Source organism: Theropithecus gelada, chromosome 17, assembly GCF_003255815.1.
Source record: "Theropithecus gelada isolate Dixy chromosome 17, Tgel_1.0, whole genome shotgun sequence".
NCBI lineage: Eukaryota > Metazoa > Chordata > Mammalia > Primates > Cercopithecidae > Theropithecus > Theropithecus gelada.
Genome location: NC_037685.1, coordinates 79642371 through 79658597, shown reverse-complemented (window position 1 = coordinate 79658597; position 16227 = coordinate 79642371). Strand labels below are relative to the sequence as shown.

Sequence of the window (16227 nt, the reverse complement as noted above, 5' to 3'; positions counted from 1 at the left end):
TTTCTCTTGGTGGCTTTTATTAGCCCCAAGCAGTTGCCTTCATCTGCTTGGGGATGAGATGTCTTCAGAGTAAGGATCTTCCATCAACCCATCCCTAGAGTTACCCCTGTGCCCACTCCCCACTCTCATTTTCCCCTGATTGGGTCTCTATTTTCAAATTCTTTTCAAAACAGAAAAATAAATTATCTATAGAAAGCCATGTCCTCTCCTAACCCATCTTTGGCCAGTTTGACATAATCTCTACTTCAGAATAAACTGAAAATCAGCTTAATCAAATCCAAAATAAAGAATTTAACACAGTTACAAAATATAATGGCATTTGCTTCTTAGGTCCCCATTGAGAAAGCACAGTTTCAGTCTCATAATTCCACCAAAGTTTACACGACAAAAATCCTTTCTCCCAGTTGAACAATGTATGTATTTGCTTGAGGAAATACCCACTCTCTTAAACAAAAAGAGCTGTGTCCAAAACCCCAGGACACTTTTGGCTTTTGCTATGGTAAATAAAGACTTCCATTTTGTTTCCTTTCCAAGGACATATCTCAACAAATAGGAGGCTTCACTCTGGCTGGAAAAAGGAAAAGCAAGTCATTACATCTCTCTCTGTCTCTCTCTCACACACACACCTTAGACACTAATAATTCACAACCCTCCCTTATTGCTCATCCTAAGGACCTTGTTTGCTCTGTTACTCCCAGCTTTATTTAGGCCACTTTGCCCTTGGAAAATTGTTAAGGTTTCTCATTGATAATTGAACATCCCTATGACTTCACATTCGAAATTCAAAATTTAACTTTTGCCCTTCTTCCTAGAGCCCACATTTACCCCCACCCTCCAAAGCTGCCCGGCTGCCTGCTCAGGTATAGGCCACACCCGGCATGGATGCCTGGCTGGTTGGCAGCTCTATCTCCACCTCATTTGCAGTACATATGTGGCCACTGCAAGCCCCATTTTACCCCTTTCCCAGCTGAGATTTCAGTGGGTTTCACCCCAACTACTTTAGGTGTGTACTGTCATCATCCTCATTCAGAGTAATCCATTCTTCATTAGTTTGTTTTAGAAACAAATAAGGAAGTAGCCTCAGGCTGCTTGCAGTCAGCTTGTTTCCATGAGGGGATTCACCCACATGGCAGAGCCAACATCTGGGGAAGAAGGCCCACAGAGGCCCTGGTTGAACAGGGCCTGAAGTCCAACTTCCCTTAGTATATTTCAGTTATATGAGATAATCAAATTCCTTTATTATGTAAGCCACTTGGGGTTGGGTTTTCTGTTACTTGCAACTGAAAATATCCCAAGTAACACATCAGATCTCCTCTAATCCCAGAAAGTGACTTTCCTCACCCCAAGAAAGGACTTGTCTCCCATGGCAGGACTAGATGGGCTTCTCTCAAGAATCGAAATCCAACTCTAGTCCTTTCCTGCTTTCCTTTTTTCTGCCAATGTTCAGTTTCCATTTCTGATGGCCTTTCCTGTCTTTTTTGTTTTTAAAAAACAACTCAGAATTAGTTTGAATGTTAAAATTTAATTTTAACTTAATTTTAATTTTACTTCAGAAATACATATTCACAAGTTAGGCAATTACACAGTTTTCAAAATGAGAAGTCCCCACCCTATCCTCCCACCCCCAACTTCTCCATAGAGGTAATCCCTGCCCATTCTTTCTTCTGCTTCTACCTGTATTTACCTCCTATTGCTAAATAATATGGTTGTACAGCTATTCATCATTTTCCAGCTTTAGTTATTATGCATTTTCTGTGATGGAATATGGCAACTTAGGTTTCTTATGCTTCTCCCACACATGTGCACATCTTGTCCCTTCATTTCCTGAAAAACAGGTTATATCACAGTATTTCACTCCAACAGCGCCCCCTTATCTGTGGGAGTTGCATTCCAAGACCCCCAATAGATTCCTGAAATCACAAATAGTACCAAACCCGATTGCTGTCAATTGGAACACATTTCTCTTCATGTCTTCCACCCATAAATGTAATACTTTTTCATCTTAACTAAGCATTTATTACACACCGTGGGGTGTAATAAATAATTTTTGCAACTTGAGGTACAATAGCAAAACTAGCACAAATTTCTTTTGCCTTCTTCACAATTTTACAGATGGATTTGTTCTTATTGTAGATCTTAGCAACTTCAGCATGTGTTTTTTTTTAGTCATGCTAAAAAAAGCATGACTTTTATTAAGTCAAGAACTTTCACCTTTTCTGTTAGAGGAAGCACTTTACAGCTTCTCTTTGGTGTATCTTATTTGCCAGCATCACTACTCTTATGCTTTGGGGACATTATTAAGTAAAATAAGAGTGACTTTGACACAAGCACTGCTATACCACAACAGTTGGTCTGATCAACTGGATAATGACTAAGTGACTCATGGGTGGGTAGCATATACATTGTGGATCCACTGGAGAAATCTCACACCATCCCACTTTGCCATGCCCAGAACATGGGTGGAGTGGGATTGTGTGAGATTTCAACATGCTACTCAAAAACAGTACATGTTTTAAAACTTAAGAATTATTTCTGGAATTTTCCATTTAATATTTTCAGACTGGTTGGCTGTAACTGAACTGCAGAAAGCAAAACCACAGATAATGGGGAACTACTATATTCACATTATCCTCTATGTAAATATTATTCACAGCTGAGCCATGTAGTGTACTATGGTTATATTTCCTCTCTAATACAAAAGTTTCTTTTCCTCTATCATTTAAAAACTGTATTGTGTTTTCACTTGCTTATTTTTCTATGTATTTGTCACTAGTTTATCTCAATCTCTGCAAGAGAAATCTAAATCCCTCTCAATGTGCATGAATCAATTAATTTCTTTTTTTTCTGGGAGACGTCTCTCCTAGAGTCCCTTAAGAGTCCTGCTCCAACATGAATGAGTTGCTTTCTAAGCCTGCTACACACCAACATCCTGGGAATTCCCTTCACTCTCACCTGTGTCAGATTCCTTATTTCCTACTTACTGTGTTTTTCTCTATCTTGGTTTAATCTCTTATTTCGGAGGACCTGTTACACTCAAAAGGTCTCTATCTACTCTCACATTTATTTGTTGGTGCCTTTCGTGTTAGGGCCTTTCCCTCTAATGTATTGTGTTCATTGACTGTTGTTCATAATTAAGAATGAGGCTCTGACAGGTTGACCAAATGCTGTGAGTGGAAGGGATTTGTTGCATTGTGGGCTTCATTGTCAGGTGAGTAACAGGGCAGATACCCAGTTTTTGTGTTGAAGGATCCTCAACTGTTCGTATCTGTCAGCCATTTTTTCAGATAATGCAGTTTCCCCATAGGTGGATCCTCCAGGGTCCTGTCTTGACAGGGTTTGAGTCTGTCATCATTCTGGTAGCTAAATAAGGAAAAGGTACTGGGATTTGTGCTTAGTATGAAGACTGACTTAGTCCCTCCCTACCTTCAGAATGCCATATCCCCTCCACCCTTTACTGTACTATGAGTCAACAACTCTAAAGAGAAACGCTTGGTTTTCTTGTGAGAGTGAGGAGGGGGAGGAAACTGGTAGGAGAGGAGACACTTTATTCAGACTTTCAACCAATCTTCCTGGAAGTTTACAAGGATAGCAGTGGGGAGAGCACCCAGCCTACACTTCTGCACAGAGATTTTTAAAACTCTTACTAGCTGTGTAAACTTAAAAAAGCTTCTTAATTTCTCTGAGCTTCAATTTCTTCAGCTGTAACATGGAACTCAGAGTTTTGGTGTGAATGTCAAATGGGATCAAAGAATGTAAAGTGCCTGGCATAATCTGCCCTGCAGGGGGACTGCATTCAATTGTTGGCAGTACAGTGGTCATGGTGGTAGTAGTTGGTAGTACCCTTAGTCTTGTTTCAGTGGACAGAAAGGAACCTCTCACACTATCTAGTGTTTTTCTATACTATCTCAAAAGGGAAGGCAGCATCACCCTGCTCATCTTCTGCCGAAATGTTAATAGAATTTCAGGAGTGCAACAACTTTTGCAATTTGCCCTCTACTCTATCCTTCCCTTGAGTGCCCAATCCTAACCCTCAGGGGCACCTCTTTTATTTTTGGCTTCCATCCCAATGAATTAATGGGAAGGAGAACTGCAGCAAGGACAGAAAGAAAATTTGAGATACACGTCCTTGATGCTCCCCCTTCCATTCTATACACAATTCTTTCATTTCCCAGGGCAATGCCTCCTCCTACTTTTCCTGTCCTTCCTAATACCCTGGCAAGAGAGAAACAATAGAAATAGTGTTGCCTTCAGTGTGTTAGAACCTCTCTCCCAGTGCAAAATGAAATTATTCCTTCCCCCACTTATCGCCAGTTCTCTTTTGCTCCAATCCTTCTCCCCTCTTTTCTCTCACTGTCCTTACTTGGGACTTGAAGTTGCTTTGTTATAGGACAGCCTTCCTCTTCTTTCCCTGAATCTTAGGATGTGCTTCTTGTCTGCTCTGGGGCTTCCAGTAGCGTCGTTAGTTGGCTATATCTCAGGGAATTGAAGAGGGCAGGGGAGCTGGGGAAGCTGGGGAAGTTGTGGCTGTTTTGAAGAATTCAGAAAGCCTGATGGGCCAGATATCTGGTTCAATATCTGGAGAAAAGTAGGATCCAATGTGCTTTGCATTTTTTCCCAGTCTGATATTTCAGCCCACAGGACTTTAGTAGGGATTTTTCCTCCTGTATCCCTCATTAAGACTCAACAACTGAAAATATACTGAATAAAATTTTTGAAGTCATTCTTATTAACAAAAGTCATGGTCAACTAAATATTAAGAATCAACATTTGTTGGGAATGATGTAAATACAAAGTCATTTGGCGACTATGCGTGAATGAAGATGGACACAATGATACAAGAACAAGTCTCATCTAAGAACTCCTTATACTTTTGTTTCCTTTCTCAATCACACACTAACAGGGAAACCACGCTTTGTCTTTGCCTTCTATGGATGGCCTTTTCGGAGTGCAGACCTTAGTCTGTCCTTAAAATTCTCCCCAGCAAAGTAATAGAGCAGAGGATTGAAGCACGTATTGGCTGCCGCCAAGGCCAGTGTGATAACCACAGCTTTATGCAGCCTGTCTTTGCATATATCCACTTTCCATGTCACCAAGTGAAGGGTCCTCAGTGTGTGATAGGGCAGGAAGCACAAGAAGAAGATGATCAAGGTGATGATGATGGTGGTCAGTGCCTTCCTGTGAGAAACCCGCAGCCCCGATTCTGGGACCTCCACTTTTAACAGAGCCCGAATGATCAGCAGATAACAGATGCTGAGTGTGAAAAACGGCAGCAGGAAGCCCACCACTAAGGCAATATAGTTCATGGTCTGCAGCTTAGTAATTGTGTAGAGATTCAGCTCTAAGCATGATATGACACTGCCCTTCTGCTCAGAGCCATTGTTGAGGAGCATTACTGAGGAAGCCATGGTAAAGATCCATATGATCCCACATAGGATCCAGGCACTCCTGATGCTGGTGACATGCAGAAGCCGAAAGGGGTGAACAGTTGCCAGGAAACGCACAACACTCAGCACGGTCAGGAAATAAATACTGCTGTACATGTTGACATACAAGGAATAAGACATAATCCTGCAGGCCAGGTCTCCAAATATCCAGTCGGAGCCTCTAAGATAATAGTCAGCCCTGAAGGGAAGTGTGCTTATGAACAGGAGATCGGAAATGGCCAGATTTAGCATGAAAACATTCACAGATGTGGACTTCTTATAAGGCTGCAGGAAAACATATACAGACAAGCCATTTCCCAAGACTCCCCAGACAAATATTATCAGATATACAACTGGGAAAAATTCTCTCTTGAAGTTTTCAATTGTGCAGTTTGTGCTGTTGTTGTTACTGCTGAAGGTGCCATTTGGTTCCATTTCTGATACGGAGATGGATGGATGCAAGGACATAAATTTTCTTTCCATGCTGGGTTAAAAAGAAACAGACATAAAAAGTTACTTTGTGAATTTCCCTTTTTCCTTCTTGCTTACCAATTACATCTCTCTAGGTTTTAATGAAACAGGGAGCAATACTATCTTTTCTTTGAAAGTTGAGTTTTAAAACGCTGGTTAAGTCTTTAATATATGCTGCATTACACTTCATAATAAATTTAAACTTCCTGCTTTTTGAATATAGAATAGCCATTAATTTGTTTGGTCGAAGTTGACACTTCAAACTTAGGGAACTTGTGACCTGGTGCCCATGTTGACATTAATACCTCCCTGTGATATTGCAGCCTAAAACTACTGAATAGCAGATTTCTCATCAGAAACTGTGGAGGACAGAAGGAAATGGCACATTTCTCAAATGCTGAAAGAAAAGACCTGCCAACCTAGCATTCTATGTCCAGCAAAAACATCCTTCAAGTACAAAGAGAAAATCAAGACTTTTTCAGACAGAAAACTGAGACTTTGTTGTCAGCAGATCTATCTTAAAAGAATGACCAGGCTGGGCATGGTAGCTCACATCTGTAATTCCAGCACTTTGGGAGGCTGAGGCTGGTGGATCACTTGAGGTCAGGAGTTCAAGACCGGTCTGGCCAACATGGTGAAACTCCATCTCTACTAAAAATACAAAAATTAGCTGGGCCTAGTGGCAGGTGCCTGTAATCCCAGCTACCTGGGAGGCTGAGGCAGGAGAATCGCTTGAATCTGGGAGGCAGAAGTTGCAATGAGCTGAGATCATAACATTGCACTCCAGCTTGGGCAACTAGAGTGAAACTCCATCTAAAAACAACAACAACAACAACAACAAAAAATAATGACTAAAGGAAGTTATCTAAGCAGAAAGGAATTCATACAAGAAGGAATCTTAGAATATTAGAAAATAAGAAAGAACATGGTAAGCCAAAATATGTGTAAATACAATAGGCTGTCCTTCTTTTTTAGAGTCTAAGTTACATTTAATGTTTTGAAATAAAAACGTTAATGCTGCCTGATGTGGTTTTAAATGGATGTAGAGGAATTATTAAGACAATTATATTATAAATGAGGGAAGGTAAAGAGATGTAAGAGGAAATAAGTTTTCTATACTTCACTTGAATTGGTAGAATGATGATGCTAATAGACTATCATAAGATATATATACACATATATATCTTTATATATATATCTTTATATATATATCTTTATGTATATACATATAGATCTTTATATATATACATATATATCTTTATATATATATAGAGAGAGAAAATACCTAGAGCATCCACTAAAATGATATACAAAGGGATACACTCAAAAACATTACAGATAAATAAAAATGGAATTCTAAAAAGCATTCAGATAACCAACAACAAGGCAGGAAAAAGAAGAGAGACAATAAAAACAGAAAACAAAAAATAAAATGGCAGACATCCCTGATTCATCAATAATTACATTAAATATAAGTAATCTAAATATACCAATTAAAAGATAGAGGAATGGAATATATTTTTTAAATGACCCAATTATGTACTGCCTACAACAAACACTTCAAATAGCAGTATTGGCTGGTTGAAAGTAAAAGGATGGAAAAATGCTTGCTATTCAAATCAAAGGAAATAAGGGATAGCTCTTTTAGTATCAAATAAAATGGACTTCAAAGCAAAGGACATTGCCAGAGACAGTGAGGGACACTATATAATAATAACAGGGTTTAACCACTAAGAAGACATACCAATTCTAAATGGGTATGCACCAAACAACAGAGTGGCAAAACTGAAGCAAAACTGATAAAACTGAAAGGAGAGATACTTGGTGACTTCAAGGACCTCTCTCAGCAATTGATGAAGCAAATAGACAAAAACTCAACAAAGGTATAGAAAAACTAAAAACACCATCAGCAAACAGGATCAAATTGACATGTATAAAACACTTCACCCAACAAGAGCAAAATACTTAAGCTTTTAAGTGTTCACAAAACATATACCAAGATAAACCACATCCTGGGACATAAAACAAGCCTCGATAGATTTCAAATAATTGAAATAATATAGAATGTATTTTCTAACCACAAGGGAATCAAACTAGAAATCAGCAGCAGAAAGATAACAGGAAACCCTCAAAACACTTGAAAACTAAACAACACACTTCTAAATAATCCATGGGTCAAAGAGGAAGTCTCAAGGGAAACAAAAAATATATTGAACTGAATAAAAGTGAAAATATAAATTTGTGAGATGTAGCAAATGCAGTATTAGGACAAAACTGTATAACACTAAATGCATACATTACAAAAAGGAAAAGTCACGAAATAAGAATATAAGCTCCATCCTCAAGAAAAAAAAAAGCAAGCAAAACGAAGGAAATAGTAAAGAGCAGAAATCAAGAAACTGAAAACAGAAAAAAATAGGGAAAAAAATGAAATGAAAAACTGGTTATTTGAAAACAATCAATACAATTGATTACAGGTGCATGCCACCATGCCCAGCTATTTTTCTTTTTTGTAGAGATGCTGTCTCTCCATGTTGCACAGGTTGGTCTTGAACTCCTGAGCTCAAGTGATCCTACCACCTTGGCCTTCAAAGTGTGAGATTACAGGCGTGAGCCACCATGCCTGGCCAGGTAACTTTCTTATAGTAGCAGAACAGATGAAGACAATAATGAACTAAAAATTGCATATATTAAATAAAATATTACATCTCCTGACAAATCTTTAGCAAGAGGTACAAAAAAAATAGAACAGACATAAAGTTCCATTGTCAGGAATAAAACAGGAGATAACACTATCGATAGATACCTGAGGCATCAAAAGAATAATGAGAAAAACTTTGAATAACCCTACAAACATAAATTTCACAACTTAGAGGAACTAGACTAATTCCTCATAAAATGAAAAATAACTCACTCAACATTAAGTAGATAATTTGAATATCCCCATAACTATTAAGGAAATTAAATTCTTAATTGAAAAACTCTAAAAAAAGAAACCTCCAGATTCAGATGGCTTCACTGGAGAATTCTACCAACTATTTAAATAAGAATTAACATCAATTCCATGCAGTGTCTTCCAGAAAATAGAAGAGAAAGGTGTTTCTCAATTTATTTTATTGAAGCTAAGTATTACCCTGATACCAAAATGAGGCAAAGATAATACAGAACAAAACAAAAGACTATGGATGAATATCCCCTGTGAATATAGGTGCAAAATATCCTTAGCAAAATACCATCAACTACAATTTAGCAATATATGAAAAGAATTATACACCATGACCAAGTAATCATATCAATTAATATTTTAAAAAGTGCATGACAAAATTCAATATCCATTCACAATCAAAACTCTCAGAAATATAGGAGTAAAGAGGAACTTCCTCAACCTGATAAAGAGCATATACAAAAAAACCTATAGATAACATTATACTTCACAGTAAAAGACTGAGTGTCTCCCCCATAAGATCAGGAGCAATGCAAGGATGTCCATTCTCACTGATCTTATTCAACATAGTGCTGTAAGTTCTAACCAGTGGAATGAGGCAAAAACACAAACAGGAAATAAATATCATATAGATTAGAAAGGAAGAAATAAAATACTTCCTATTTGTAGATGACATAATTACATAGAAAACCCCAAGAGACCTACAAACATACACACACATGCACACACACAAAACGAAAATCTCATAGAGCTAATAAGTGAATTTTGCAAAGTGGCAGAATACAAAATAAACAGAAAATCGATTATATTTTATATACTAGTAACACACATAGGAACACACTGAAGTTAACAATGCAATACTGTTTATATTCATTCAAAATTAAAATGAAAGACAGGTGTAAATCTCACAAGACATGTACAGGACTTGAATGCTGAAAACTACAAATTACTGGTGAAAAAAATTAAAGTTGTAAAGAAACATGCCATGTCATAGATTAGAAGGCAATGGAATAAAGATATCAATTCTCCCCCAGATTTATACACAAAATTATGCAATTCCCAGTAAAATCCTTGTAAGTTTTTTTTGTAGATATTGATAGGATTATTCTAAATCTTAAATGAAAAGGCAGAGGAACTAGAATAGCTAAAACATTTTGAAAAAGAAGATTGAAGTGGGAAGAATCAATCCATCTAATTTCAAGACTTATTTTATAGCTAAAGTGATTAAGATTGTATGGTATTGGCTGAAGGACAAACACATAGATCAACAGAAAAGAATACAAACCCAGAAACAAACTCACATAACTATGCTCAACTAATTGTTTACAAAAGTGCAAAAACAATACAGTGGAGGAAAGACAGGCTTTTCAGAGGCGCTGGAGCAATTGGATAGCCACAGGCAAAAAAACAAACCTTGAACCAAATCTCACACCTTATACAAAAATTAACTAAAATGCAGCACGGACTTCATGTAGAATGCAAATTTTAAAAAATTATTATTATACTTTAAATTCTAGGGTACATGTGCACAACGTGCAGGTTTGTTACATATGTATACATGTGCCATGTTTGTGTGTGCACCCATTAACTCATCATTTACATTAAGTATATCTCCTAATGCTATCCCTCCCCTCTCCCCCCACCCCATGACAGGCCCCAATGTGTGATGTTCCCCATCCTGTGTCCAAGTGTTCTCATTGTTCAGTTCCCACCTATGAGTGAGAACAAGTGGTGTTTGGTTTTCTGTTCTTGTGATAGTTTGCTGAGAATGATCGTTTCCAGCTTCCTCCATGTCCCTACAAAGGACATGAACTCGTCCTTTTTGATGGCTGCATAGTATTTCATGGTGTATACATGCCACATTTTCTTAATCTAATCTGTCATTGATGGACATTTGGGTTGTTTCCAAGTCTTTGCTATTGTGAATAGTGCTGCAATAAACATATGTGTGCATGTGTCTTTATAGTAGCATGATTTATAATCCTTTGGGTATATACCCAGTAATGGGATGGCTGGGTCAAATGGTATTTCTAGTTCTAGATCCTTGAGGAATCACCACACTGTCTTCCACAATGGTTGAACTAGTTTACACCAAGAGTGTAAAAGCATTCCTATTTCTCCACATCCTCTCCAGCACCTGTTGTTTCCTGACTTTTTAAAGATTGCCATTCTAACTAGTGTGAGATGGTACCTCATTGTGGTTTTGATTTGCTACCTCTCAGTTCAATCTCAGACTGTTGTGCTAGCAGTGAGCCAGGTGGGTCAGAGGGATATAATCTCTTGGTGTGCCATTTGCTAAGGCCATTGGAAAAGCGCAGTATTAGGGTGGGAGTGTCTCGATTTTCCAGGTACCGTCTGTCCGGCCTCCCTTTGCTAGGAAAGGGAATTCCCCGACCCCTTGTGCTTCCCAGGTGAGGCGATGCCCTGCCCTGCTCCGTGGGCTGCACTCACTGTCTGACAAGCCCCAGTGAGATGAACCTGGTACCTCAGTTGGAAATGCAGAAATCGCCCATCTTCTTCATTGCTCACACTGGGAGCTGCAGACTGGAGCTGTTCCTATTCAGCCATCTTAGAACCTAGTTTTCCCTAGAATGTAAAATTATAAAATTTTCGGAAAAAAAATTTTGGGATCTAGGACTGGCAAAGAGTTCTTTGACTTGACACCAAAAACATGATCCATAAAAGAAAAAGCTGATAAATTGGAGCTCATCAAGATGATAAATTTTTGCTCCACAAAATACTCTGCTAAGAGGATGAAAATATAAGCTACAGACTGGGACAGAATATTTGCAAATCACTTATCAAAACAGGATTATTTAGAATATATAAAGAACTCTTGAAAATCAACAGTAAAACAAGCAAACAAATAAAAAAACCAATTAGAAAATGGGCAAAAGATAGAAACAAACATTTCAGGAGATATACAGGTAGCATATAAGCACATAAAAAATTGTTCAACCTTATTGGCCATTAGGGAAATGCAAATTAAAACCACAATGAGATATTACTACATACTTATTAGAATGGCTAAATAAAAAATAGTGACTACACCAAATACAGAGAAACTGGATCACTCAGACATTGCTGGTGAGAGTGTAAAATGATATGGTCATTCTGGAAACCAATTTGGCTGTTTCCTAAAAAACTAAACATGCAATTACCATGCATTCCAGTAATTATACTCCTGGGCATTTATCCCAGGGAAATGAAAACTTATGGTAACATAAAAACCTATAAGTCAGTGATTACTGCAGTTTTATTTGTGATAGCCTCAAACTGGAAATAACTCAGTTAGCCTTCAATAGTTAAACAGTGGTACACGCATACCATGGAGTTCTACTCGGCAGCGAAAGGAGTGAACCATTAATACATTTGGTAACTTGAATAAATCTCTAGGGAGCTATGCTATATGAAAATAAAAACTAATCATACAGTGTGATCCCATTTATATAACATCCTTCAATTGACAAAATTATAGAAATGGAGAACACAGATTTGTAATTGCCAGAGATTAAGAAGGCAGTGGGTGTGGGAGGGAAGTAGAGGTAGCTAAAAAGTGAAGTTTGAGGCACCTTTGTGGTGACAGAAATGTTCTACATCATAACTGTATTAACGTCAATATTTGGGCTGTGCAGGAGTTTGAGATGAGCCTAGGCACCGTAGTGAGACCCTATCTCTATGAGAGAGAGAGAGAGAGAGAAAGAGAAAGAAAGAAAAGAAAGAAAGAAGAACGAAAAAGAAAGAAAGAAGAAAGAGAAAGAAAGAAAAAAGAAAGAGAAAAAAAGAGAAAGAAAAGAAAGAGAAAGAAAAAGAAAGAAGAAAAAGAAAGAAAGAAGAAAAAGAGGAAAGAAAGAAAGAAGGAAAGAAAGAAGGAAGGAAGGAAGGAAAGAAAGAGAGAGAGAAAGAAAGAAAGAAAGAAAGAAAGAAAGAAAGAAAGAAAGAAAGAAAGAAAGAAAGAAAGAAAGAAAGAAAGAAAGGAAAGAAAGGAAAGAAAATGAAAAAGATTAGCCAGGTGTGGTGGTGCATGCCTGCAGTCCCAGCTCCTCAGGAGGCTGAGATGAGAGGATCACTTGAACCCAGGAGATCAAGGCTAAGTGAACTGTGATCACACAGTTGCACTCCGGCCTGGTTGATGGAGCGAGACTCTGACACACACACACACACACACACACACACACCACACACACACACACAAACAAAGCCGAGTTCTGATATACCATGGTCTTGCAAGATGTTACCATTGGGGGAAAGGATACAAGAGATTTTTCTATTTTTTTTTTACATCTGCATGGGAATTTTTAATTATCTCAAAATGGAGGGAAAAAAAGGTGTGGCTTGAACAGAATACCCTGCAATTTTGATTGCAAAATTCCATCCACAAACTGCTCAGTGGTGCTTGTGTTTAGGAAAACACTTAGGTTTTCACTTAGGGAAGCTCTCCTTCCTCTCCCTTTCCTGACAACCTACCCACACTGTCTCTGTACACCTGGAGAGGTGATTCCTCAGGAAGATGAGAGAAGACTTTCAAAAGCTTTGTTGCTATTAGTAATAAAGCCAACTTGTTCCATTACAGGAGTGTTTTTGGTGGTCTTGGGCTCTGAAGGACTGACAAAAATGGAGTGTCATGAGATTCTTCTGAAGTCCTTGCTGCCTTAAGCAAGTACCCTTGACTCAGTAATGATGCATACATGTGGGACCCTGTTCATGGCTAGGCTCTGATATTTTGTTGAGAACTGTCAGCAATGTGTTTATTTTGTTTTCCTAGGAATAGATCCTCAGAGTCTTTCTAGTCTGTAAAACTTGTTGCAAATCTAGTCAGTCGGAAATATTGTTTTCTAGCCTCTAACATCTGTTCTATGATTTGTCTATTGTCCTGAGTGTTGTTCGTTTATACAAGGAAAAGCCCAAAAGGCAAGGACAAGCCAAGTCCCCATAAGTCTGTCCTCTGGCTCCAGGGACTGAGAATTCAGGACTCACATGCTTTGGACAAACTTTGGCCTTTGGATAAACTTTGTGTCAGGTCACCATTTAAAAACTTGTAAGGACTTCCTCTGTCTTATCTTTTTTTCGTTTCTCAGCCCTCATTGTAGACACTTGACTTTTGCCCAAATTCTGGAGACTCAAGATCGGAGAATCAAGGTCAGACAAGTTCACCTCTGATGGGCTCCACTCAATCTAAAACTGCACTTCTTCCAGACACCTGTTTCTTTCAGATTTCCGCACTGTAACACAAACGTGCATGTTTATCTCTACAGCAGGCACAGTTTCACCAAGGACAATCTGGAATCGCAATGGCCACGCTGAGGAACTTTGAATACAAACACGATGGTTTACTTTAGAGGCACTTTAGAAAAGTGAAGAAATCTTCAAGAGAAGACTGTTCTGTTTCACTAACAGTGATTCTTTTGTTCAAAGTTGGTGATAGCCCCTTCTTTTATTTCCATACTTTAGGAATTAATAAGTGCTGGTTAATTGATAAAATCGCCAAGGGCTTAAACCAATTTTAATGTCACTCTTTTTTTATTTCAAAATCTATTCTTTTACATAAAAACCTTCCTCCCTCTCTTTTCAGAGGGAACATAATTAGCCTTTTTTTGGGTGTTGATTTCATATTCATCTGCAGCAGATTCCCTTTACTTTCTTTTTTTCCCTCTATTCCCCCTCCTCTCTTTCTCTTTTCCCCCTCTTCAGAAATTAATCTTTACCTTATCAAATGAGCCATTCACTTTTTGTGTGCACATTCAAGGGATATCTAGTTCAGATAAATAGTCAAAATGTCTGAAAAAAAAAAGGGAAAAAATGTTATTAAACTGCATTTCTTTCTGTGGACACTAACAGTATATTTACATAGTAGCCTTTATTATAATTATGAGAAAAGAAGAACAAGCATTATATATAAGTTAAAAGATTACATGTTTGACGTGATTCAGAGTCTTCAAAAAATTACTTTAATACAAAAACTAGTGTCACTGCAATATTTTGGTTCCTACAAGGCCTGAGTTAAATTTTTTTTATTAAACTGAATTTTCTACATTGGTTGTATGAGTTCAACAAGATTCCACTATTTCTATAACTTGTCTAAATTTAGAATTTTAGTTTAATATATATAAAATTGTATTAAACTAAAGTGAATGATAATAATAAATGCCTTTATAATTTTTATAAAATTCTTACAATGCTACAAATCATAAGATTTCATTTGTTAACTAAAATTATAATTTCCTGATCCTTAGCAAACTTTAAGGACTTAGACAAATGGTTAATTGATAATAATCCTTTGGATTCCTAGACAATTTCTAAATAAGAAACATAAAAACAGTAGTCATTAAATACAATTACCTTTACTTCTTAAAATGACAATAGATTAACAAAATATGCAAATTCCTTTGAATGACATCATATATTTACATATTGAAACTGTTTAAATTGTATGCAATAAATACTAGTAGACCAAAAAAATATCTAAGTAAGTTATGTTTTCTCTCCTTTTTCTTTTGTGCCTAAAGAAAAGGAAAGTTGATTACTTTGGTTAAAGATGATAATTAATATAAATGCTTAATACAGAGAAACACAAATATGTATACAGGATAATAAATATCCTGCTGATTTTCTGTTTATTAGGAAAGTTGAAACCATTTATTCAGAGGGTAAATTTTATTTTGACATATATATTATTTTATCTAATAGATTTAATTTTAAAACTATAGTTAAAATGTAAAATTTAACGCGTATTATCTATTTGTATATTTACATATCTGTGTATGCCTAAATGTATACATGTAAAGGCACATTAATAAATTCTCTACTGTAGAATGTTACATGAATGATGTATAAAAAGAGTAAAGTTAGAATTGGAGTCTTTTTAATATACAAAAATTAAGTTATGCTATGCCCATATTAGTAAATATTTCTTTTTGTTAATAAAATATTCTGTTAACTTTCAGTGCTTTTTGGCACTTTTAAATCATTTTTAAAAAGACTCCTTGCTTTAATAAAATGTTGTTTCTAATGACTATTGTTAATTGCTATGTGTTTTTACAATGTTGTCTATTATTTATGGACCCTAGATACTTATGACTTACATCTTGTCTCCTGGAACAACTATTCTTGATTCCTTCCAAAATTCAGGCCCCAAATTCAGAATAATCAAGCTATTAATATGTCTTTTGTGCCTACACTATCTTTGGTTTTACTGTAATGGCTATTAGGTAACACAAGATTTGTTTTGTCATTCTATGAAAGGAAAGACAATGGGAATAATTAGATTTTCAAATATCCTTTGAATTTAAATTAATTTAAAATTAGTATGAGAGCTCTTTTATTTACCAAACTTACTAATAAAAGCTGATAAAAATATTTTTATTTTTTCTAAGTTAATTATATTTAAGT

At 36.8% G+C, this 16227-nt stretch overlaps 1 protein-coding gene across 2 annotated transcripts in view; it reads right to left on the bottom strand.

Moving 5' to 3' along the window:
• Nucleotides 1–4569: 4569 nt before the first annotated feature.
• Nucleotides 4570–16227, bottom strand: part of CYSLTR2 (cysteinyl leukotriene receptor 2) — a 45956-nt gene continuing 34298 nt past the window's right edge. The window contains exons 1-4 of one of the 2 annotated variants that reach the window (XM_025364645.1): nucleotides 13310–13363; nucleotides 12508–12512; nucleotides 11324–11424; nucleotides 4570–5907 (exon numbers count right to left, since the gene is read on the bottom strand). In XM_025364645.1, the coding sequence (XP_025220430.1) occupies nucleotides 4926–5906 (981 nt within the window). In that variant the 5' untranslated portion in view covers nucleotide 5907; nucleotides 11324–11424; nucleotides 12508–12512; nucleotides 13310–13363 and the 3' untranslated portion in view covers nucleotides 4570–4925. Of the gene's footprint in view, nucleotides 5908–11323; nucleotides 11425–12507; nucleotides 12513–13309; nucleotides 13364–16227 lie in introns of those variants that run through there. The other variant, XM_025364647.1, reaches the window with a different exon arrangement.